The sequence below is a fragment of the Pinus tabuliformis genome, chromosome 7, assembly GCF_031772625.1.
Source record: "Pinus tabuliformis cultivar Carrire ecotype Pingquan chromosome 7, CPIR1, whole genome shotgun sequence".
In the NCBI taxonomy this organism is placed as follows: domain Eukaryota; kingdom Viridiplantae; phylum Streptophyta; class Pinopsida; order Pinales; family Pinaceae; genus Pinus; species Pinus tabuliformis.
The window spans coordinates 588,967,602-588,993,510 of record NC_142293.1 but is presented as its reverse complement, the minus strand read 5'-3'; the positions used below and the strand labels follow the sequence as shown (position 1 = coordinate 588,993,510).

The 25,909-nt window shown below is 42.6% G+C and overlaps 1 protein-coding gene across 7 annotated transcripts in view; it reads right to left on the bottom strand.

The window, feature by feature from the left end:
• Window positions 1-8,159: 8,159 nt before the first annotated feature.
• Window positions 8,160-25,909, bottom strand: part of LOC149248810 (lipase-like) — a 430,114-nt gene continuing 412,364 nt past the window's right edge. For 6 of the 7 annotated variants that reach the window (XM_089458547.1, XM_089458549.1, XM_089458546.1 and 3 more), the window contains 2 exons: window positions 10,990-11,078; window positions 8,160-8,694 (listed from right to left, as the gene is read on the bottom strand). In XM_089458547.1, the coding sequence (XP_089314673.1) occupies window positions 8,502-8,694; window positions 10,990-11,078 (282 nt within the window). In that variant the 3' untranslated portion in view covers window positions 8,160-8,501. The remainder of the gene's footprint in view (window positions 8,695-10,989; window positions 11,079-25,909) is intronic. The other variant, XM_089458552.1, reaches the window with a different exon arrangement.

Below are 25,909 nucleotides of genomic sequence, written 5' to 3'. Positions count from 1 at the left end.
GATCACTTTTTGATAAAAAGAAGGATGACATCAATGACATGGTTCATGAATGAAAGTGATGGATGGTTTGTGCCCTACAAAAAGTCCCAAAAGATGTAGGTTCCATATCAAAGAAGAAAATCATGACATCGAATGAAGGAATCCTACAAGTAGCTATTTATCCCATGCTCTCCATCTAAAGAGCTGCTGGAAGCAAGTCCTTGATTAAGAGGGAACTTGGGTACATTTTTTCATTTGAAGGGGTATATCCTCTCTAGTTAAGAGGGAGAGATAGACACATCATTCTTGTCTTCACTTAGGAAGATAAAATGGAATATTGGGTAAGCATATGGCATTCAATACTCTTTAAGGATGTGATAGGACATCCAAGATAAGAGTAGTCATAGAGGACCTATATTCTTTGAGGACTGGGAATCCAAGACAAGAATGGTCTTGGTGGAACATACTCTGAGAGAAACTGGATGGGGTATGTTTTGACAGAGACAATGATGAGGGTGTCTATAAATCATGGGTCTCGCTAGCATTGTGCTCTGATCTTGTGGAGAGATAGTGTAATATTCCTAATGGAAATATACAATGATAAACAAAGAAAACATAATAAAAAAGACACAGAAAAATACTCAAGCATCAAAACACCATTTTAAAGCCAAAATCTGCGCTGTTGAGCCATCTTATTATAATATGAAGATGGTACAATGAGGTGCTGGAAAGAGTGCACTTGGGCTTGCTCAAGGCAAGTTATCTAAGCCCAAATGAATAATAAGAGGTCTCTGTCAATTATGTTGCTGCTCTATCTCTTGACTTTGCACTGAACTGCCTAGAAATACGTTGCTGGGTGTGAAGATTTGCTGCTAGGGCCTCATCTGGTGCTCATAAAATTCTGGGAAATTAACCCCAATCTCTCCACCAATAACCCACAAAAACCCACGAAGGAATTGGCCAAATATTGAACTCGAAATTTCGACCCAAATTTCCCCTACTCTTTTAGCTGCTATCTGGATTGGGACCCTTGTTTGACCCCTCAAATCTGCCCAGAAAATTCTACCAAATTATTTCTTAAGTCCTTTTCAAAAAACCAGAAAAACCCCAGAAAGGGTTTGTCCTAGTTTTGACGCTCCAAAATTAACCCCAAATGCTTGGCTCTCCTCCACAAGCAAAATATGTAGCCTGTAGCAGATGTTGCATTTGCTACTTTGCCAAAATGCTAGAAAAGCCCCCACAACACTTCCCCAGACTCCACCTTAAGTTTTAGGCCCAAACTCCCTTCACCCCTCAGCTCCCAAGTGTGTCTCCTCCAAGCAGTTCACAGTCCCTGCGTTGCTGCTAGTGTCTCCTCCACACAAACTCACACTCCCACTACTGGAACAATTGAAAAAGGATGGAACTCCCTCCTTGGGTTGGCACTCGAAGTCCACCGAAGCAAGGGTTGAGATCTTTGCTCGGAGACACTCGTGTGCTAAACAACACTTGCAGACTTGGCTTCTGCTCAAGCGTGCTATGTCAAAGACAAATTTCTAAATAGATGAATGAATGACCAAAATGAGCACCTCTTGCTCTATTTATAATTCATGGCTCCTTCTCTCCTTGTGGTCCCCACTCTATTTCTCTCTCCTAATTCACACTCCCTTCTCTTTCCTTTCTCTTCCAAGAGTGTGAGTTCCCTCCTTAGGTCAAATTTATCTTTCTTGTGGTCCCCACTTTCCACTAGAGCTACAATATTCTCTTTTCCTCCTAAGTACCGGTACCAGAATTGTGTCATCTCCCAAATCTCATCTCTAATACTGAAAATCAAAATTGGGGATATTATAGTCGTCCCTGCCAAAAATGGCTTGTCCTAAAGCAATGCATGAACCAACGCCTCCTCTGTTTGCTGATCACCCCTATCACCATCTGTAATACCGGGGTCCCAAATGTGCCACTGAGTTATCCCAAGTCTCTACACTGTCCTGACATGAAAGAATCCCTCAATACCAGGATCCCAATACATCCTATCCCACCAGAAGCTCCCCTCGCTCCACTCACTATCCTGACTGGTATAAGTACTAGAAGTCTCGTGTATACCATAAATGAGTAAGGGATCATGATAATGCAGCACCATGCCCAACTCCTCGTGAAGCTGTCCTACCACGTAGGCCATCCCATGCACTCCAAGAGTATACTCTCGAAGATACCACCCAATCCCTGCAGAGATAGCATCTCGCTCACGTGAGCTTCTCTTGGTATCACCCTGCTGGTCCACCTGCCATGCTAATGAAGTTCCCCATGCCATCGGTGACTTGCTAAAGCTCAATGGAAGGCCTGCATGATCTCCCCCTATAGTAGCCAGTTCATCCCTAAAGGTTATTGAGCTGTGAAGAGGGGTGATAATCAGGTGCTCTACTAATCTCAGAGTGGTGCCACCACGTTGAAGTTGCACTACTCTGATTATGATATACTCCCCACCGTGTGTGGACTGTATCCTCCTCTCATGAGGCCTAGTGGCGAAAGATTTGTGAGAGCCAAGCTCATCCTACCTGGGCATCCCCATGATGCCAATATCTACCCCTCCACTGCCAATCTCGACCCTGAGCCATAACAAGATAAGTTTGCCTCGCTATGTCATGGAGGTCTTAGTGATCCCTCGTGTGTCAAACCCAAAGTGAACTGGATCACCCTCTGCCATGACCCTGCTCATCACAAATGGGAGTGATTCACCTACCAACTGGGTCCCCGAATCCCCCAAACATACAGGGAGCTCATAACTCCCTCTCCTCATAGGATGTCGTTGCGTAGTGCTGCGATCTACTAGAACTTATATGGCCCTCATCTCTGACCCCTGTATGTATCCCCTGGGTGGTCCAAAAGTATCAGGAGTATGTCCCACACATGCGAACATGCCCTGCTCCTGTTAGACCACGTAGCAAAATCTGCTATCCCAACTCCTGATGATACATCTAGACACTATTCAGAGTCTGGGTACCCTACTGAAGATGAACTCTACCATCCACTGTCCCTCATGTGTGAGCTTAGGGGTGGAACACATGTTACCTCGGCTATCAGCCATGCCATCCCTAAGCCTGTATCTGACAACTCGTGCACCTACCAAGGGTCTCAACTGGAGAGTCTCCTCCCGACTCATGACATGCGGTGTCTCATTCAATTGTCTAGGGTGAGCCTCCTATGCCATCCCTAAGCCTATATCTGACAACTCGTGCAACTACCAAGGGTCTCAATTAGAGAGTCTCCTCCCGACTCATGACACGTGGTGTCTCATTCAACTGTCTAGGGTGTGCCTCCCATGCCATGTTGCCTGAATGCAGACTGTCAAGGGGAAACAACCAAACACTTTGTGACTGCAAGAAACACTGGAGGATGATGGGCAGGTATGTACCAAAGGGTATGATCAAAAGCCTACCGGAATACTCAAGAGTGATCCTACAGACGACACTCTCTCCAACTCGGATCTGCTGATAACTCCTTAGAAACCATGTCTCCGCTAAACATGGTGTTCCCAGATGCTCAACAATATCCTCATCGGTCCTAGGCGAGTTGCATCTAATGGTACACCCAATGCCCCAATCCATAAGTCTCCTTGCAGGCAACGCTCCGAGAGTCCGCTGCACTGCATCATGTGTCACCGCATACCACCAAGTATCATTGTACTCCTCGACATGCCATTGTAAGCCGCAACCTGTCCCTGTACACCATTGGATACCCCTGGCTAAGGCTAACTATCCTATACCGTCCTGCGTCCTGTCTGTGTCAAGGCACCAGTTACTCCCCACATGTACACAATGTGATGTAAGGCACTCCTCCAGCCACTAGTGCTGACCGAGATTCCCCTAGCAAATGTGTACGCTCAACTGCTAGGTCAACTGTACCATCCAGGTTGTAGCCAACTGACATACTTGGGAAATGGTAGGTAGTCCCACCCGGAACCCAATGCCAGCCTGCGCTTCCGGTATCCCCAGTGCCTGGAAGCTCTTGCTGAGCTACACCCAGGTCCACCACCATCTTCATAGCCCACTCCACAGGGTATCAACTCAGAATCTCTCGCCATCCAACCCCAAGAGAGGGATCGAATGCATGAACTCTTGCACCTAGAACAACCCCAACATGCGGATGCTGCACCCTGTGCAACTCCAAATGTCTCATCCCGCTACCCAGGTCAACACATGAGATATGACTAGGTAGATATGCCTCTCTCTCTAATGGGCAAAGGTGGCCCAACAATGCTACTAACCTGGTCATCCCCCCTGGTATGTCTAGACAACTCCGCCTCTCTCAATCCAATGCATAGGGATGGGCTTATAACGTTGTAGATCCTGTCAGTGCACCTATGAAGTGAATTGTGATGAAATCCCAACATGTGGTCTCTATGCTGCCCCTCATCAATGGCTAGCCCAAAGGATGGCTGCACATCCTCCTCTATCATGGGCTCGACATGAGCCTCCAACTGCTCCTCCATAGACAATCCAAAATGCAAGACATGCTCACCAATCAACTACAGATGACTATTGTCGGTAACTTTGTCACATATCTGGATGCCCCTGTACCTATTGGCTCCTCATCAACAGTGAAGATGTCTCCCAACACCTCATCAACCTGTGGTGCGCTACTATCACCTGAGAACTCGGTCACAGCCTGGGATAGCTCATCAATGGATACCTCAACAACGAATGGCATCTCATCAATGAGTGTATGCTCAATTGTCTCCTTGCAAACCATGGCTCCTTGAACTACTCTCTCGAAATCTTCCTTAATCCTCCCCATCATCCCAACAAAATTTCACTGAATCTCCATTGGTTTGTGCATACCTCTTAGTTCATAGAACTCCCAAAAAGAGAGGGATGCCTGAATGCCATGACCCAATGATTGGTATGCCCTCCAGTTTGCTCCTAATAACTCCACATCAATTGCAATCATGTCCGGATTCTCAACTGCAGAATAAATCAACTTCTCCCCCACATCATTCATCATTTGTTGCATACTAATCACCTCATTGAAGGTTATCGCCATGTTGTTTGATTCTAACATTTCTTTGGATCCCATGATTTCTTAGCTTTTTATTTTGGCCTTGTCATAGAACGAAGGGTTTCCCACAGGCTGAGCCAATATTATGGCTCTGATCCCACTGTAATATTCATAATGGAAATATACAATGATAAACAAAGCAAACATAGCCAAAAACACATAGAAAAATAATGAAGCATCAGAACACCATTTTAAAGCCAAAAACTGCACTGCTGAGCCATTTTATTATAATATGAAGAGGGTACAATGAGGTGCTGGAAAGAGTGCACCTGGGCTTGCTCAAGGCAAGCTAGCTAAGCCCAAATGAATAATAAGAAGCCCCCCTCAAATATGTTGTTTCTCTATCTCCTGACTTTGCGTTGAACTACCTAGAAATACGCTGCTGCCAATGGGTGTGAAGATTTGATGTTAGGGCCTCCTTCGGTGCTCAAAAAATTCCAGGAAATTAACCTCGGTCTCTCGACCAATAACCCACAAAAACTCATGAAGGAATTGGCTAAATGTTGACCTCGGAATTTCAGCCCAAATTTCTCCTACTCTTCTAAGTGCTGCTTGGATTGGGACCCCTATTGACCCCTCAAATCTGCCCAGAAAATTTTGCCAAATTATTTTTGAAGTCCTTGTCAAAAGCCTAGAAAGGGTTTGTCCTAATTTTGACACTCCAAAATTGACCCCAAATACTTGGCCTTCCTCCACAAGCAAAAGATGTAGCTTGTAGTAGATGTTGCAATCGCTGCTTCGCCAAAATGTTGGAAAATCCCCCACAACACTTCCCTAGACTCCACCTCAAGTTTTAGGCCCAAACTCCCTTCACTCCTCAACTCCCAAGTGTGTCTCCTCCAAGCACTGCGCAGTCCCTGCACTGCTGCTAGTGTCTCCTCCACACAAACTCGCACTCCCACTACTGGAACAATCAGAAAAGGATGGAACTCCTTCCTTGGGATGGCACTCGAAGTCCATCGAAGCAAGGGTTGAGATCTCATCTTAGAGACACTCATGTGCTAAACAACACTTGCAAATTTGGCTTCCGCTCAAGCGTGCTATGTCCAAGACAAGTTTATAAATAAATGAATGAATGACCAAAATGAGTGCCTCTTGCTCTATTTATAATTCACGACTCCTCTCTTTGTGGTCCCCATTCTCTCTCTCTCCCCTAATTCACACTCCCTTCTCTTTCCTTTCTCTTCCAAGAGTGTGAGTTCTCTCCTTGGGTTGAATTTCTCTTTCTTGTGGTCCCCACTTTCCACTAGAGCCGCAATATTCTCTTTTCCCTCTAAGTCTCAGTGTTGAAATTGCGTCCTCTCCCCAAACTCATCTCTAATGCTGAAAATCAAAATTGGGGATATTATAGATAAAGCGGTTAGTCAAGGCCTTTCTATGTGACAATGCTGGATGATATGATGCCACATAGATGGGTTACCAATCTAAGTCTTCTTATGAGAATTCTTCAAATTGAGAATGTCCATGTACCTTGTATGGATTATGAATACTTCCCTAGTTAAGAGGGAGTGTTGAAATATGTAACTAGGTTCGGTCTTCATAATGACATGTGTAATCATGATTTTATGTAATTAATGTAAAGAAGAAAAATAAAATTATTTTTGTTATGCTTGAGACATGGGTTTCATGCTCAAGTAATTTTATTTTTATAGATCAAGCTCCCATAGTGAGCTCTTAGGATTGGTCATTGATTCATAAAGTCAAATGGGTCTTTTTCATGTATTGAATACCCATTTGGGCATGTTACATATGTAAAAGAGAAATTATTTGAGTCATTGTAAGAGTCAAAAGACTCTCCAAGACCAAGTCTAAGTGCTACTAGCAAGTCGGCCTCCAAATGACGCAATCAGTCTACTCCAAGATCAAGTCGTCTTAGAGCCAATGATAAGTTGGCCTCGAATCATGGACAAGAAGCCTATATAAGGAGGCACTCGACCTCTCTCAAAGACACACTTCTCTCACTTGATACTCAATCACAAGAAAGGAAAAAGGAGCGAAGAAGAGGAAGATGAAGGAAGAGAATAAAAGGACGAATTTCTGAATCTGTTTTGGGTTAGTTTCTCTCCACACGTGCGAGGAATCTAGGGCACATTATACTGCTGCAAATCAGAGATATAGTCACCTCAAGAAGATCGAATTAAGGCAAGGAATTGATTCATCTTGTAAGCCGAAATCACCAAGAAACTAGTCCAAGTCTAGCGAAGGAGGAGAAGGGTTAAAAGAGCCCTTATCTTGTCACACGTGCAAAAAAGATAGTCAATTGCAGGGAGCCAAGAATTGTAGGAAGGAAGGCCAAAATTTTCAGACTTGAGTTGCAGGATTGAGGGTGAGGAAAGAAGGAGAAGTTGCAGCATCTTATAAGAAGAAATTGACTTTGACTTGAAGCAAAGGTTAACTTGGTATTGGAGGGATTGTAGGTCAATGGTCTAGGTCTTGGAATTCATCAATTGAAGATTCTATAAGAAGAAGAATTTGTTTGGGTTTTCTTCTCAAGTTTGGAGAGGTTTTGGCCTTCGCTGATAGCCTACATCTTGTGTCCTTTGCCTCATAGTCCTTTATGTTTTTGTAGCTGTTTGATGAAGAAGAACACATATAATAATCAAGTCAAGAAAAACCTAATTAAGAAAAGTAAAAAGGCTTCACAAGCAGTTATCATTGCTAGAGAAATCATCTCATCTCTTTGCCCTAGATTTCTCAACAATGTGACATCTCTCCCATGGTAAACCACAAAGCACCTCACTACTCTGACTGCAATGATCATATCTTGAAAGACATTAAAAAATGTAAATATCCTATAAAAAAACATTAATACTTAAAAAAATGTAATTATCATATAAAAAACCATTAATACAATATAATGAAAACCTTTTATTTGTGAATTAAAGAATTGCATTATCTAATCACCTTTCACTGCCAGCACTTATTACATTAACCTAATTGGTTAAATAACATGCATGACCTATATTGCTTTAAGATTTCTTTCTTTCTTTCAGTACACCCAAAAAGATACATGCTTTTTATACAAAGAAAAATCCATGAAAACAGAAAACATCGGTTAAAGCTGCAAGGAAGTTTTTCATACTTAGTCATGCAAGGTATAAAAAATAAGAATAAAAAGTCATCTAGTTGCCATAACACCCAAGACAAACTTAATAACAGTTGCTTATTCTCATGAATCTCAGTGATGAATAAATGTTACAAAACTACCATCCTTTTCTGTTTTCACAATTTGTAGAATTAGATGAGCTAGTCATATGTTGGTGTAAACAAACTGAGTGAAATAAAATTAGAGATCCCATATTTAAGCTTCAACATGAAATAATGCAACTTATATGTGGGAATCACCTTTTCATCGGCAAGAAATATCAAGAAATTTGCAAGTTAAATGTGGTACATAATTTCATCAACAATGATAAGTATTCAAAGAGATGAAACATATTATAACTTTCTTCGCGTAAGGGAAGGATCAGAGAAATTTCATCTCATGATCATTGATTAGCTTTTGGCAAGGCATCCATGCTTGTTGACATCTCCAATGAAACAATATCAATATCCACTTTACCGTCGTTCCCACCAGTCTGATCGTCCTGCACAACCCATCCACACGTTCCCCATGTCTCTGCTTGCATGCTTACACCATAGTACTCTAGATGATCTGTGATGCTGTTACCAGATACTGATCTGCAAGAAACACCCATGAATTAGTTGAAGAACCTACATATATTTCTCGTGCATTCATGGGAAGTAAAACTTAGAAGCTTGCTGTCATAGTCTAGTGATTCCAGGTTCCAACTATCTAAATTTTGCTTTTCCTCCCGCTAAAAATGAAAGAAAGGCAGATCCTGGAACTGCAAGCATATACTCAGCAAGAAGGCCAACAGGTATATATGGAAAACAGCACAAGTAGCTTAACAGACCAACATTGGCCAACAACAATACATAAAAACGGCTGTCTGATTTCAAAATGAATGATCTGCATCAATGTCAGCTGCTCAAAGTTTCAAACACAATGAAGTAGGTGAGACAAGGGTTCGGGTTGGCATACTAAATCTACAGTTAGACTTTTCTGTGGAATCGGTGTAGTCTAACTTATAGAGGAAATTGTCTTTTCCATCGGAATCCAGTGATACAATTTTAAGCAAAACTGATTTTTTTCTTGTTGAAAATACATGTTTGAATGCATAAATGTATTCAGCACCCTGAAAAATGCCCGGGGCACTCGAATTCTAGAGATTAAACAGCTTAAGCTCAAGTTTTTAAAAGTCTCTGCCGTATTTTGGTTAAAATTAACCAGAATTAACCAGAAAAAGGCCATTTCCTCTATTACTTAGATTACACGTTTGGAATCAATCTATCTCTGGATACAGAATTGGTTGGGATTCGGGTTCACCTGACCAAACAGCTCACTTCCACATGGGTATGGGTAGGACCCTCTTTTGACACGGATGGGCAATGTGAGTTATGATTGGTAGTGCTTTCATAGGTTAGAATGAATACAGAACAGCCCCTTAAAGGAATGGGATAGTGTAATGAAGCAACTACGATCTATAGTACCTGAAATACATAAGGCAGGACTGAACAGGATTTCTGCAATCTAACAGTTGTTCTCAATGACACCAGACTTTGAATTGATAAAAACTCAGCGAGGAAAAGGTGCCAAGAGATTCTCGGATTGGAACAAAATGGAGAAATTTTGAGAAAAACTCGAGAAGTACGCCTCCCCCCAGCCCCACCCCCCAAAAAGGAATATACAAATTTTTACACACGCCCCACAAAGCTGAAATTGAGCAAGTCTAACTAGGTCAATTTGAGTTTGATTCAGGAATAATTGCAAAACGACGTTAGACTCGTGATTAATTGCATATCAAACTTGCATTCACCGAGTCAAATTCGGTCAAATAAGTGTGACCGTTGCAATTGGGAAAAAATCATTTAGGGTCCTATCAGAATCAAACTCCGGGGAATCACATGTTTGACTTGTGAGTCTAGTAACTATGGTTCTTATTGCCTTCAAGATATATAAATCAAAGAGTTAACAGCACCTCAGAGCAGAGAAATAGAAATCTACTTTAGAAACTAAATGTGATTGATATTTCTGGAAAAGAACAGCTCATAGATATAGGTCCCTTTAAGATTCTCCCTTAGGGCTACTCTTTACACCAGTAGCTTACCTGCTGTATAGTAAAATTCAGTGCCAACATTAGATGTATGGGTTTCATACAGCGTATGATAATTTTCTAACATGTGGAAACCTGACTCAACAAATCAGAGAAAAAGGACACCATATGCTTCATGCAAAGTGAAGTAGAGAGTGTCCACAAGGCTGTGGTCTAGAAGCAAGTTGAAGCACATTTTGTAAGATGATTCATTCAAATCCTGGCGTGCAGGCTCCAGTAAAAAATAAAGAAGACGGATAAGTGTGAAGCATGTGAAGTGATAAAATTGTAGAGCAGCTCTATCCATGGGTAATAAACACAAATGTTTCTGTTTAAAAAAAAAGTTGTGTACTAAGTAAAACTCAACAGCGGTGTTCTAACGCTGATTTCTAGTTTATTAATCATGTTTGAGGTGGCAATCCAGAGTAGGTAATTGTGAATGTTAAATTTTCAAGATCATAAACAGATCAAAATCACATAATTGAAGTTCAACAATCTAAAACTGTGTCCAGGCCGAAGATACCCAATTATCACTCATCAACCATACTATCAAATTCCAGCAGACAAACACGGTGATTCCCCACTGATGCAAGAACTGTAGGTAGGGGCATCGAGTTACAGACCTATCAGTTTCTAGGCAACATGCTATATTGAGGTCATTTTGGATATGAGATTTAAGTCAATTCCTTCAGAGAAACAAGCTGTATGTTACCTTTATTAATCTCAAACTCCAAGATTTTGAGTGGAAAATTCTGAAAAAAGAAAAATCTAAACAGATATAATCGAGAACTTGGTCATAGACAAATGCAAAATTGGATACCTGCTGCATGTTGGGTCTTCTCCAGAACCATCACAAATTCTTTCTACCTCATATACTAAACTGCCAAAATCGATATTGTGAATCCAAACCTGCAATTGGAAAAATCACTTAGAAATGTATATCTCTTTCTTTTGTCCCTTGAAGTTGACATCATAGAATACTATGTAATGTAACTCAGTGTGCAACATTTCTGTTTTTTTTTGGGTCATTAATATAGAATAAGAAAAAAGGGATAAAAGATCAGGTCAAATGCCTTCCCTCAGATGCACAAGGGTTCTACAGTCACCGGGGTTTGAATCTGTGCTGTTTATAACCTTATATGACAACACCATGCCCCAAGTTATCAGCCCAACAATTTTCCCTTTTTTTAATGTGTCCTTACCAGAATCTGGTGATTCAATCTTTATTGAAAATTCACCATGGAATCTACCTGAAATTGCAGATTCTGATGCACAAATGGATTCAAGTCCCACAAATCCCTATTACACTTGGATTGTGCAATTTATGGATCTGATATGTACAATTTCATCAAAACAAAACAAAATTTTGGCCAGATTACCATAAACAATCATTGTTTTGGCTTCTAATTATTTTCACCAGATGGAAATGGGTGAAAAGATTGGCCCATTATCCTACTCTGTTACAAATATAGTAACACAGGCCAACCACTAAGCCACAATCCAGTGGATATAAAATGCAAGAAATACATGAATACTTTTGGCTATTTAATATATAGAAATTTACATAAAATATGTTTCCATATTTGAGCTATAAGTTCAAGGATTACTTTCCTTTTCCCTTTTGCAGGAGTAGAGGTTTTCTAAATTATGTACGATATCCTTGTCCATTTTGTAACATCCTTATTGATGCATTCTCACAGTTGACATGAGAAAAAACAAAATACACCAAAAAACAAGAACACAAGATACACAAACATAAGTACAAAAGTGCTTGTTCCATGTATCTTTGATCAGCAGCGAGCACTTCTAGTAGCAAAATGGGTTGTAAACGCATTGAATGGAAAGACACCTTGGTTGATTACAGTTTTCTGGTTTGCGATCACAAACAGAATGCCACTTATGTTGCATAAAAAATCTGTTTTGGATCTGTGATATAGTTGGTGGAGTTAGTGCATCTAAAATTCCTAGATTAGTGTCCTCACAATGACTTGGCAAGCCTAGGTAATCAGTGTCTAAAGAACTACAACAGCACTTCGATAGTAAGATCCATTTAGGCCTTCCCCTTGGATGGAGCACAGATAGGTTTAACTCCTTTTTTTGCAGGAAACAAACTAGCCAAGTTTCCACACAGGGGAGAGATTCATGGGACAAGAAAGTAGGTAATTGTGATAAAGAAGCATCATGCACAGGGTTAGAAACAGTTGCTATACAAAAGAAACAAAAGTGATGAAGAGAGCAAAGGATGATAATGCACATATAGCAGAGATAAGGGAGCATACGTGTAAGTCAATGATGCAAAGGATGAATACAGGAGGTATAGTTCACAGTGAAGTACGCCAGGGTTGAGATGACATGTGCATGAGATGAAGCACAAACAAATGTGCAACATATAGAAAATTGTAAGCCCAACCCAGTTTCAGATTTAAAAATCATATCAGTTTAAAGTCCAACCCAACATAGATTTATGCTGCTGTTTTTAAACATGAATATTTGCTAAAGCATGAAACACATAAGCCTACTCTACTCTCACTTTCACTGAGAATAAATGCAACAGTCACACAATAACACTGATTTTTTGGTCCAATGAACACGGGAAAAAGGGGAAACTAATGAGAGAGATATTTTATTTATTATCAGAGAATTTATTACAGCAGTTAACGACAGTGAACACAGTGAACTTATCTCCCTGAATTCATGCCCAGAATTCCTTGGAAACTGTGCTGTAGCTGCTCCTTCATTTCTGTGCCCTCTTGCTCAGAAATCTGTGCCAACTTCAGTACTGTCTGATTGCTGACAGCAATAAATGCTGCTGTCAGTACCCTCGAATCTCGTCCCAAATAACCCATCCAATTTCTTCCCAGACACTCGATTTCCATGCTGTTGTAGGAGCTCTGACAGCTCTGTCAAACCCTTGAAAATCACACCCAAAACTTCTCAAAATTTGTGCAGTAGTACCTCAAATTTCATACCTGAGATTTGCTTCTCTGACAGCACAATAACAGCACTGCAACTTCTCGATTTTTGTAATATTCCTAATTAGCCATGGCTAATTGGAATATTTGATTTTGCTCAATTTTTCCTTCTATAGCTGTTTATAAATAAAAAGGTGAGGAGAGGGGGACATACTCACTTCATGAATAAAGACACTCCCTAGTAGCACAACGTTGTAACTTAAAAGGTGAGCCAAGGGGGGCCAAAGAACCACGGAGAGGAGGGGCCCACGTAGACACATGGAGTGACTGCGCAGATGGTGAGAAACATGTGGCAAGAGGAAAGCTACGTTGGAGGAGGTGAGCCTTGGGATTGAGAGAGGCCAACGCTATAAAGGAGAGAGGAGCCTCCTCATTTTGGCATTCGATTATGTGCATTTGAGCTAGTCACTTCGACTTAGAGCACACTGGCTGTTTAGCTAGTCTGCAGCACTGTTTAGTGCATTGAGTGTCTTAGTTTGGAGATCTCACCCTTAGCCCCGAGGGACTTCGAGTGCCTGCTTGTGAAAGGTATTTCCATCAATAATTTTGCAGTAGTTTCATCAGCATTTTGGCAGGAGGATTGAGCATCTTGGATGATTGCGCAATCTTGAGAGGGATGACGCAGTTCTTTCTGGCAGGAGTTCTGGATTGAGGTTTTGCAGGGGGATTTGTGCTGGGAGGTTGAGCAAGGGATCAGCCATTGCATATTGGAGGATTTTGGCTGAGTTTCAAGCAGAGTTGTGGTGGGTTCATTTCAGCAGTAGCGTAGAGCCTTGAGGGATTGCGTGGGTCCTCAAGGGGGCGATTTTCGGGGGTCGACCATTTCAGAAAAGCTTTCTGGGTTTTTCTGAGTAGATTTCGATTCCAAAGTTTCAACGTTTTCTGAGGAGGGGAACAACCCAAAATCCTCATTTGATTTCTAGCAGCAGTAGCAGCACGACAGTTCTCCAGCAGCTTGGACGCAGTTCAGAGAGAGGCCATTCCTTTGCTATTCTGAGTGTATTTCTTCACTTGCCTTGTGCAAGTCAAGGTGCCATCTTTCTGATCATCTCCTGTACTCATTCTATTACTCAGTATAATAAAATGGCTTAGCATTTCTCTCTGCATTTCTTGAGTATCTGCTTATGGTTATATTGTTATATGTTGCACTGTTGTTATTTTTATCTCTTTGAGCTTCCCGGCTACTATACCACTTGTGTGTTTTCTCCTATACTCTTAGACAGAGTCTGGAAAGGGCCAGGTAGCCTCCAGATTTCGTCCTCTTTTCAGAGGCGACATATCTGGTAAATGCCCTCCCAGTCCATCTCTGGTTGGAGCTTACTTGTGTTTGAGGAATATTCCTGATAAGGGATATTACAGTGGTATCAGAGCATAGATCTGGCTCAGCCTGTGGAGTTAGCAATCTATGACACCGAGGGAAAAGCCCTACATTTGTTACAGAGGTAGGAGATACAGAGACACTAGGCATAGGTTGGAGAACACATACGGAGAGAGAGACTATGTTCCGGTGGTGGATGCAGAACAGGAGGAGCCTGTGGTGGATGCAGAGCAGGAGGATCCGATGGCAGATGATGACGGGAAGAGATTTGCGGACATGCTCCTCAAATCAGTACAGGATTTGTTGAGGCAGATTGAGGTGATGGGGCAGAGATTCATGGCAGTAGAGGCTAGAGAACGTGAGAGCCCATGGGTTTTCCAGGGTGGTGAGGGATTGGGTGCATCCCACCATTTGCCAGAGCAGCGTGGCTGTGTGATACTACTGAGCAGGTGGCCTCACATGCCCCTACACGCTCTGCCATGCCCACTTTCTTAGCAGCAGACACAGGGGCCGGAGCTCAGCAGGAGGCAGAGCCTGGTCATATGGGCGATTATTTTGCAGAATACCAGGCTTATGGGTAGGAGTTCAGGGAGGCTCTCTCATTCAGAGACTTTGTTCAGCTCCAACAGGATAGTAGACCCCGCGACCATCATAGAGGGTACCGGCATTATCATGATGGTGACACCCACTGTGTAGCTAGTAGATTCCACTTGCCCACGTTTGATGGTTCATCAAACAGTTCGGCAAAGTCTTGGGTGGAGAAGCTGGACATTTACTTCCAGCGTAACCAGATGTCAGAGATGGAGGCCATCAAGGTGGCGACATTACATTTGGATGGTGAGGCCCACGATTGGTGGTTCCATGGAATGGTTACACTCAGACACTCCACAGTGACAACATATGCCGAGTTCACCAAGAGATTGATGGAGAGGTTTGACCGGAGGGACCCGGAATAGCACTTTGTGGAGCTGACGAGGCTCAAACAGACTAGGAGCCCAGAGACCTACATTTCAGATTTCTTGAGGGTTTCAGTGATGGTGCCAGATTTGTCCGCGGCACGGAGGATTTACATTAATGTTGAGGGGTTAGCAGAGCCACTTCGGGGTCTAGTCAGATCTGCTAGACCAACCACCCTTCAGGATGCTATTAGCAGGACCCGAGACTTACAGGATGTCTTACCCAGGACCCGGACACCTTACCCCCAGCGACAGGCTTTCCAGCCTAAGGGGAAGGATGTGAGGATTCCGCCTCCGAAGGGGAATCCAGGACAAGTACAGATTGATGATGATGCCAGGAGGGAGTTGAAGAAGAAGCGGTTGTGCTTCACCTGTCAGGAGCCGTGGGCACCGAGACATAGATGTGTTGCTGGCAAAGCACATTTTATTGAGGTCTTCTCCAAGAGCAGCGGGGAAGAGGATGAGGAGGATGATGTGGAGGCAGGAGGTAGTCATGTCGCGCAGGATCGTTTGCCACCTCCACCACCAGCAGTGGGTGGTGCAGCTTTTGCACCTGCCGGAGGAGCCCTTGCAGCATTGCGAGGAGTTCCCACGTATTTGACGCTGCACATACGGGGGACAGTACGTGGCCAACGAGTATCAGTTTTGGTTAACAGTGGGGCAACCCACAACTTCATCGATGCACAGATGGTTGAGCGGAGAGGTATACAGACAGAGAGCTTCGATGGGTTTTCAGTTTTGGTCCCAGGAGATCAGACCATGGTGTGTGCACGTTATGTACCAAAGTTATCCGTGACGATGGGCACTTACACATTGACTGACCACTTTTTCGTGGTTGATATTCAGGACACCAACATGATACTAGGTGTTCAGTGGCTCATCACTCTAGGGAAGGTCATGACAGATTGGAAGACCCTAGAGATGGAGTGGGATGATGAGAAGACAGGAAGGCATGAGAAGGTATGAGACAGCATACATATCCACCTCAGACCGTTTCGGCTCATCGGATGGAGGTAGTCTTCCGGAAGGGAGACATAGAGTGGGCAGTAGAGCTGTGTGCATCAGAGACAGGGACTACAGGGCAGACAGTGCACCCGGAGATACAGTCCATCCTTGATCGGTATGCCATAGTATTTGGGGAGATTCCGCCGGGACAGCCACCGGACCGGGGGTTTGAGCACACTATTGAGCTTGAGCAGGGCATACAAGCAGTGATTACTACCCCCTATAGGCATCCCAAGGCCTATCGGGATGAGATTGAGCGGGCCATTCAGGAGTTGCTGGCTCTTGGGCACATTCGGCTGAGCACGAGTCCTTTTGCTTCTTCCGTCGTGTTGGTGAAGAAGAAGGACGGCACCTTGAGGATGTGCATTGACTATAGGGCCCTGAACAAGAAGACCCTGAAGAACAGATACCCCATACCCAGGATCGATGAGTTGATGGATGAGTTGAGAGGAGCACGGTTCTTCTCAAAGATTGATTTGAGATCTGGGTGCCATCAGATTCGCATGAGGGAGCAGGACATTCCTAAGACCGCCTTCAGGTGTCACTATGGGCACTTTGAGTTTTTGGTGATGCCCTTCGGGCTAACCAACGCCCCAGCTACATTCCAGTCTTGCATGAATCACATCTTCCGTAGTCACTTAAGGAAGTTTGTGTTGGTGTTTTTTGATGATATCCTGATTTACAGCAGGACTTGGGAGGAGCATCTCCAGCACATTGAGACAGTATTGCGCATCTTGGAGGAGCAACAGTTCTATGCCAAGCTCTCCAAATGTGAGTTTGGGTTGACGAAGATGTTATACTTGGGAGACATCATAGGAGTGGACGGAGTGAGGGTCCATGAGGAGAAGATTAGGGCCATCAGAGATTGGCCGGAGCCGAGAAACGCGATGGAACTTCAAGGATTCATTGGCATTTGTACTTACTACCGGAAGTTCGTCAAGGGTTTCTCACAGCTTGCTGCACCCCTGACAGATTTGATGAGGAAGGGGGCATTCAGTTGGTCGGATACAGCGCAGCGAGCCTTTGACAAGCTCAAGGAGGTTATGAGCCGCTGCCTAGTGCTTGTGTTGCCGGATTTCACGCAGCCATTTGTTTTGGAGTGTGATGCGTCGGGAGAGGGAATCGGTGTAGTGTTGATGCAGGGAGGTCACCCTATAGCCTTTGAGAGCCGGAAGCTCCTTCCGCACGAGAGGTTGTATTCTATATACGACAAGGAGATGTTGGCCATCTTGCATGCATTGGCTAAGTACCGGTAGTATTTGGTGCGTAACAGGTTCAGGGTGAGGACTGATCACAACAGCCTCAAGTTCTTTTTGGAGCAAAAGCAGCTACAGGAGAGGTAGCAGAAGTGGATCAGCAAGATCCAAGCATATGACTTTGACATTGAGTATGTCAAGGGTAAGAACAACGTGGTAGCAGATGCCCTTTCACATAGGCCAGCCACGTTATCTCTTATGAGCTTGGACGCAGACTGGAGGGCTTGACTCTTAGTAGAGTACTCCAAGGATAGATTTGCATGTGAGGTTTTGGATGGGCAGGTGGCGGATGAAGGTACAGGGTGGTCAATGAGATCATCTACTACAGGGACTAGATCTTCTTGACTGAGGGGTCTCAGCGCAAGAAGAAGATACTTCAGGCGTCACATGATTCACCATTGGCAGGTCATCAGGGGTTTACCAAAACCTACAGGGCCATTAGAGAGAAGTTCTCATGGAAGGGCCTCAAGGAGAACGTACTCCAGCATGTTCGGGAGTGCGATGTTTGCCAGAGGAACAAGGGGGAGATGAGCCATCCCGTAGGATTATTGCAGCCTCTTCCCATTCCAAAGGGGAAATGGGAGATTATTTTGATGGATTTCATCACAGGGTTGCCCATGGTGCAGGGCAAGGATTGTATCTTTGTCGTCATTGATCGACTGACAAAGTACACACATTTCTTCGCCATATCCGCACACTACACAGCAGCATAGGTGGCCGAGTTGTTCTTTAAAGATGTCTTCAGACTACATGGTCTTCCTAAGACCATCATCAGTGACAGGGACAACCGTTTCATGGGCAGGTTTTGGTAGGAGCTTTTCCGGTTGGTGGGGACGGAGTTGACACCGAGTACTAGTTATCACCCACAGACGGACGGGCAGATAGAGATAGTTAACAAGTGGCTGGAGGGCTACTTGCATAACTATGTTAGTGGGCAAGAGAGAGCATGGCTGAAGTGGCTGCATTTGGGGGAGTACTGCTACAACACTACACATCACATGTCCATCAGTATGTCACCATTCTATGATTTGAATGGATATCATCCTTTATCTTTTGTTGACGTGATGTTTGGTGCTAGCAAGGCTCCGAGAGCCAAGATTTGGATCCAAGAGAGTCAGGATATTCTCCAAGCTCTCAAGGATAATATGGCTATAGCGCAAAGCTAGCAGAAGTTGTATGCTGATAGGGGTCGGATGGAGAGATAGTTTGAGGTAGGGGACCTGATCTACCTACGATTACAGCCATACCGACAGTCATCACTGAAGCAGAAGGGGGCTGAGAAACTCAAGCCCCGCTTTTATGGGCCATACAAGGTGATACATAGGATTGGACAGGTTGCATATGAGTTGGAGCTGCCCCAAGGCAGCAAGATTCATAACATTTTTCATGTATCATGCCTGAAGAAGGCATTGGGGCAACATGTGACAGTGATAGATGAGCTACCACCCACGGATGATGAGGGGCATTTGGTGTTGCAGCCAGATACTATTATTGATACCAAGGAGAGGCGGCTGCGGAGCAGGACAGTTTGGGAATTCTTGGTGAGGTGGAAGAATTTATCGGATGAGGATGCCACTTGGGAGAGTGAGAAGATCTTGCAACATCCATCACTTCAGTTGCTTGAGGACAAGCAACATTTTGCTGGGGGAGACTGTAATATTCCTAATTAGCCATGGCTAATTGGAATATTCGATTTTGCTCAATTTTGCCTTCTATAGCTGTTTATAAATAAAAAGGTGAGGAGAGGGGGACATACTCACTTCATGAATAAAGACACTCCCTAGTAGCACAACATTGTAACTTAAAAGGTGAGCCAAGGGGGCCCAAAGAACCATGAAGAGGAGGGGCCCACGTAGACACATGGAGTGACTGCGCAGATGGTGAGAAACACATGGCAAGAGGAAAGCTACGTTGGAGGAGGTGAGCCTTGGGATTGAGAGAGGCCAACGTTATAAAGGAGAGAGGAGCCTCCTCATTTTGGCATTCGATTATGTGCATTTGAGCTAATCACTTCGACTTAGAGCACGCTGGTTGTTTAGCTAGTCTGCAGCATTGTTTAGTGCATTAAGTGTCTTCGTTCGGAGATCTCACCCTTAGCCCCCGGGGACTTCGGGTGCCTGCTCAAGCAAGGTATTTCTATCAATATTGTTGCAGTAGTTTCATCAGCATTTTGGCAGGAGGATTGAGCATCTTGCATGACTGTGTAGTCTTGAGAGGGATGACGCAGTTCTTTCTGGCAGGAGTTCTGGATTGAGGTTTTGCAAGGGGATTTGTGCTGGGAGGTTGAGCAGGGGATCAACCCTTGCATATTGGAGGATTTTGGCTGAGTTTCAGGCAGAGTTGTGGTGGGTTCATTTCAGCAGCAGCGCAGAGCCTTGAGGGATTGTGTGGGTCCTCAAGGGGGCGATTTTCGGGGGTCAGCCATTTCAGAAAAGCTTTCTAGGTTTTTCTGAGTAGAATCCGATTCCAGAGTTTCAGCATTTTCTAAGGAGGGGAACAGCCCCAAATCCTCATTTGATTTCTAGCAGCAGCAGCAGCACGGCAGTTCTCCAACAGCTTGGACGCAGTTCAGAGAGAGGCCATTCCTTTGCTATTCTGAGTGTATTTCTTCACTTGCCTTGTGCAAGTCGAGGTGCCATCTTTCTGATCACCTCCTGTACTCATTCTATTACTCAGTATAATAAAATGGCTTAGCATTTCTCTCTGCATTTCTTGAGTATCTGCTTATGGTTATATTGTTATATGTTGCATTGTTGTTATTTTTATCTCTTTGAGCTTTCCGGCTACTATACCACTTGTGTGTTTTCTCCTTTACTCTTAGACAGAGTCTGGAAAGGGCCAGGTAGCCTCTAGATCTCGTCCTCTTTTCAAAGACAACATATCTGGTAAATTCCCTCCCAGTCCATCTCTGGTTGGAGTTTGCTTGTGTTTGAGGAATATTCCTGATAAGGGATATTACAATTTTCAAGTCCGAATCTCTTGAAAATCATGCAACTTCAGTTTGCAATTACTGCCCTTGCAATTCACACTGGTATAGTGGCAGTCTGCTAGAGGGTACCTTGAAATTCATACTGTTTGTCCTTGCTCTTGTACTTGTTGTACTCTCTTTCCTCTGCTAACTTTTTCCTCTTAGACTCCTTTGCTCCTTCTCTCCAATTCTCATGAAGAAAATGTTCAAATGGTGCCTTTTCCCCTTTGCTTTTTCCTTTTTGTTCTCTCATTAAGAAGAGAGACCTGACCCTGAGATCTAATGGATGAGATAAGTTCTTAGCCAATTAGACCAAGGGTGGAGATCTAATCTCTCATTGACCCATGTGACACCTTTTCCCCTTAGTCCCCTTTTCATTAATTACTGAAAAGGTAATTTAGGACTTCATGTTTATAAAGTCACTTTATGACTTTATTTCCGTTGAAGTCACTTGATGTTTATAAAGTTACTTTATGACTTTATTTCTCTTAAAGCCACTTTATGACTTTATGCCTTATAAACACACTGTATTTTATTTCTCATAAAATTAAGTAAATGGTGTCAAATTAGGACACTGTTTCCTAGGCTAGACACCAAGACTTAGGAACACTTGTCCTTGGTACTTTTCTAACACTCCCTCTTACCGAGGAAAGTGTTTCTCACCAGACCCATCTTATCTCTGAAGTAAACATGCTTTCCCCTTGGCAAGGACTTGGTGAAAATGTCGGCCAACTGCTCATCAGTAGATAAATACTCAAGTGGTACTGCTTCTATTTGAACACATCCACGGATGAAGTGGTACCTGATCCCTATGTGTTTTGATATGTCATGAAACACTGGATTCTCCGTGAGTTTAATGCAACTTTGATTCTCGTAGTAGATCACCATAGGCCTCAACATTGGGCCAAATAAACACACCAACATCTTGCAAAGCCAAATGGCCTCACAACTGACTTGACTAGCTGCCATATACTCTAACTCGACAAAACTTAGTGCTACTAACCGTTGCTTCTCGCTGAACCATGACAATACTGTTGAACCCAACCTGAAGCAACACACAAAAGTACTCTTCCTGTCACCAAAACATCCTGCCCAATCTGAGTCTGTGTAGTCAGTCAGTCTGACTTCATCCCCTTGAACATAGTTCAGACCATAATCCACTGTACCATGCAGGTACCGTAACACATATATCTCACTGCTTGGTCACTATTTCTCAGTGTTTGTCAGCAGATCTGCTTACCACAGCTCTGATATCATCTAGAAAATTGTGGGCCCAACCCAGTTTTAGTTTTGGGAATCACATCAGTTTAATGCCCAACCCAACATAGATCTATGCTATTGTTTTTAAACATCAATATTTGCTAAAGCATGAAACACATAAGCCCACTCTACTCTCACTTTCACTGAGAATAAATGCAACAATCGCACAAATTTAAAACAGTGATTTTTTGATCCAATGACCCTGGAAAAACCCCAAAAATGAAAACAAGTGAGAGGGAGGGATATTTGATTTATTATTAGAGAATTTATTACAACAGTTAATGACAGTAATCATAATGAACTTATCTCCCTAAATTCATGCCCAAAATTCCTTGGAAACTGTGCTGTAGCTGCTCCTCTATTTTTGTGCCCTCTTGCCCAGACATTTGTGCCAACTTCAATACTGTCTAACAAAAATAAATGCTGTTGTGAGTCCCTTTGAATTTCATGCCAAATTACCCCTCAAATTTCTTCCCAGACTTTCTCGATTTCCATGTTGTTGTAGCAGCTCCAACAACTCTGTAAAACCCTTGAAAAACACACGCAAAACTTCTCAAAATTTGTGCAGCAATACCTCGAATTTCACACCTGAGATTTGTTGCTCTGGAAGCAGGATAACAATGCTACAACTTCTCAATTTTCATGCTTGAGTCCCTCGAAAATCGTGCAACTTTAGTCTGTAATTACTGCTCTCAAAATTTGCACTGGTACAGCGGCAGTCTGCTGAGGGTACCTTCAAATTCATACTATTTGTCCTTGCTCCTGTACTTCTTGTACTTTCTTCCTCTGCTAACTTTTTCCTCTCATACTCCTTTGCTCCTCTTCAATTCTTATGAAGAAAATGTTCAAATGGTGCCTTCTCCCGTTTGCTTTTTCCCTTTTGTTCTCTCATTAAGAAAAGAGACCTAACCCTAAGATCTAATGGTTGAGATTAGATCTTATCTAATTAGATCTAGGGTGGAGATCTAATCTCTCATTGACCCATGAGACACCTTTTCCCCTTATTCCCCTTTTCATTAATTACTCAAAAGGTACTTTATGACTTTATGTTTATAAAGTCAGTTTATGAATTTATTTCTCTTAAGTCACTTTATGACTTTATGCCTTATAAACTCACTTTAACTTTATTTCCCATAAAGTTAAGTAAAGGAGGTCACATTAAGGGACTCTTTCCTATGCTGGACACCAAGCCTTAGGAACACTTGTCCTTGGTACTCCTTTTCTAACACTCCCTCTTACAGAGGAAAGTGTTTCTCACCGCTCTCATCTTTCAAGTAAACATGCTTGCTCCTTGGCAAGGACTTGGTGAGAATGTCGACCACCTACTCATCAATAGATGAATACTCAAGCTGTATTGCTACTTTGAGACTCTCTGAACACAGTCATGGATGAAGTGTACCTGATCCCTATGTGTTTTGACCTGTCATGAAACATTGGATCCTTCGTGAGTTTAATGCAACCCTGATTATCGCAGTTGATCACTGTAGGCCTCAACCCCTGACCAAATAAACACACTAGCATCTTGCAAAGCCAAATGGCTTCACAACTAGCCTGACTAACTACCATATACTTTGTGTTGGCATAACTCAGTGCTACTAACCATTGCTTCTTGCTAAACCATGGCACTACTGCCAAACTGACCTTGAAGCAACACCCAAAAGTACTCTTCCTGTCACTAACACATCCTACCCAATTTGAGTTTGTGTAGCCAGTCAGTCAGACTCCATCCCCCTAAACATAGTCCAGACCATAATCCAATGTACTCTGCAGGTATTGCAACACATGTTTCTCATTGTTTCTCAGCATTTGTCAACAAATCTGCTCACCACTGCTTTGATACCATGTAGAAAATTGTAGGCCCAAACTGGTTTTAGTTTTAAGAATCACATCAGTTTAATGCCCAACCCAACATAGATTTATGTTGTTGTTTTTAAACACGAATATTTGCTAAAGCATAAAACACATAAGCCTACTCTACTCTTTCACTTTCATTGAGAATAAATGCAATAGTCTCACAAATTTAACACAATGATTTTTTGGTCCAATGAACTTGGGAAACCCCGAAGGGAAAACTAGTCAAAGAGAGGGATATTTTATTAATTATTAGAGAATTTATTACAACAATTAATGATAGTAAGCATAATGAACTTATCTCCCTGAATTCATGCCCAAGATTCCTTGGAAATTGTGTTGTAGCTGCTACTCGGTTTTTGTGCCCTCTTGCTTAGAAATTTGTGCTAACTTTAGTACTGTATGACAACGATAAATGTTGTTGTCAGTACCCTTGAATCTCGTGCCAAATAAACCTCAAATTTCTACTCATACTTTCTTGATTTTTGTGTTGCTATAGAAGCTCTGACAGCTCTGTCAAACCCTAAATCACACCCAAAACTTATCAAAATTTGTGCAATAGTACCTCAAATTTCGTACCTAAGATTTGTTGCCCTGACAACACAACAACAATGTTGCAACTTCTCGATTTTCATGCCCGAGTCCCTAGAAAATCATGCATGTTCAGTTTGCAATAATTGCCCTCGAAATTCATGGTAGTATAGTGCCTGTTTGCTAGACGGTACCTTGAAATTTGTACTATTTGTCCTTGCTCCTCTACTTGTTATACTCTCCTCCTGCTAACCTTTTCTTCTCAAACTCCTTTTCTACTCTCTAATTTTCATGAAAAAAAGATCAAATAGTGCCTTCTCCCCTCCGCTTTTTCCCTTTTGTTCTCTCATTAAGAAGAGAGACCCAACCCTAAGATCTAATGGTTGAGAATAGATCTTAGCCAATTATATCAAGGGTGGAGATCTAATCTCTCATTTACCCATGAGACACCTTTTCCCCTTGGTCCCCTTTTTATTAATTACTCAAAAGGTACTTTATGACTTTATGTTTATAAAGTCACTTTATGACGTTATTTCTCTTAAAGTCACTTTATGACTTTATGCCTTATCAACTCATGTTAATTTTACTTCCCATAATGTTTAAACTTTAGTAGGGGTCACATTAGGACACTCTTTCCTAAGCTAGACACCAAACCTTAGGAACACTTATCCTTGGTACTCTTTTTCTAACACTCCCTCTTACCGAGGAAAGTGTTTCTTACCACTCACATCTTATCTCTGAAGTAAACATGCTTTTCCCTTGGCAAGGACTTGGTGAGAATGTCGACCACCTACTCATTAGTAGATAAATACTCAAGCTGTATTGCTCCTGTGTTTTGACCTGTCATGGAACACTAGTTCTTCGTGATTTAATGCAACTCTGATTATCATAGTAGATCACCGTAGGACTCAACCCCTAACCAAATAAACACACCAACATCTTGTGATGGCAAATGGCCTCACAACTAGCCTGATTAGCTGCCATATAATTTGTCTCGGTAGAACTCAGTGCTACTGGCTGTTGCTTCCTGTTGAACAATGACATTACTGCTGAACCCAACCTAAAGAAACACTCAAAAGTACTTTTCCTGTCACCAACACATCCTGCCCAATCTAAGATTGTGTAGCTAGTCAGTTTGACTCCATCTCCCTGAACATAGTCAATACCATAATCCATTGTACCCTGCAGGTACTGCAACACATGTTTCTAATTACTTGGTCACTGTTTCTCAGGGTTTGTCAGTAGATCTTCTCACCAGTACTCTAATACCATGTAGAAAGTTGTAGGCCCAACCTGGTTTCAGTGTTAGGAATCACATCAGTTTAATGCCCAACCCAACATAGATTTATGTTGTTATTTTTAAACATGAATATTTGCTAAAGCATGAACACATAAGCCTACTCTACTCTTTCACTTTCACTGAGAATAAATGCAACAACGACACAAATTTAGCACAATGATTTTTTGGTCCAATGACCCTGGAAAAACCTCAAAGGGAAAACCAGTGAGAGGGATATTTTATTTATTATCAGAGAATTTATTAGAACAGTTAATGACAGTCAGCACAACAAACTTATCTTGTTGAATTCATGCCCAAAATTCCTTGGAAATTGTGTTGTAGCA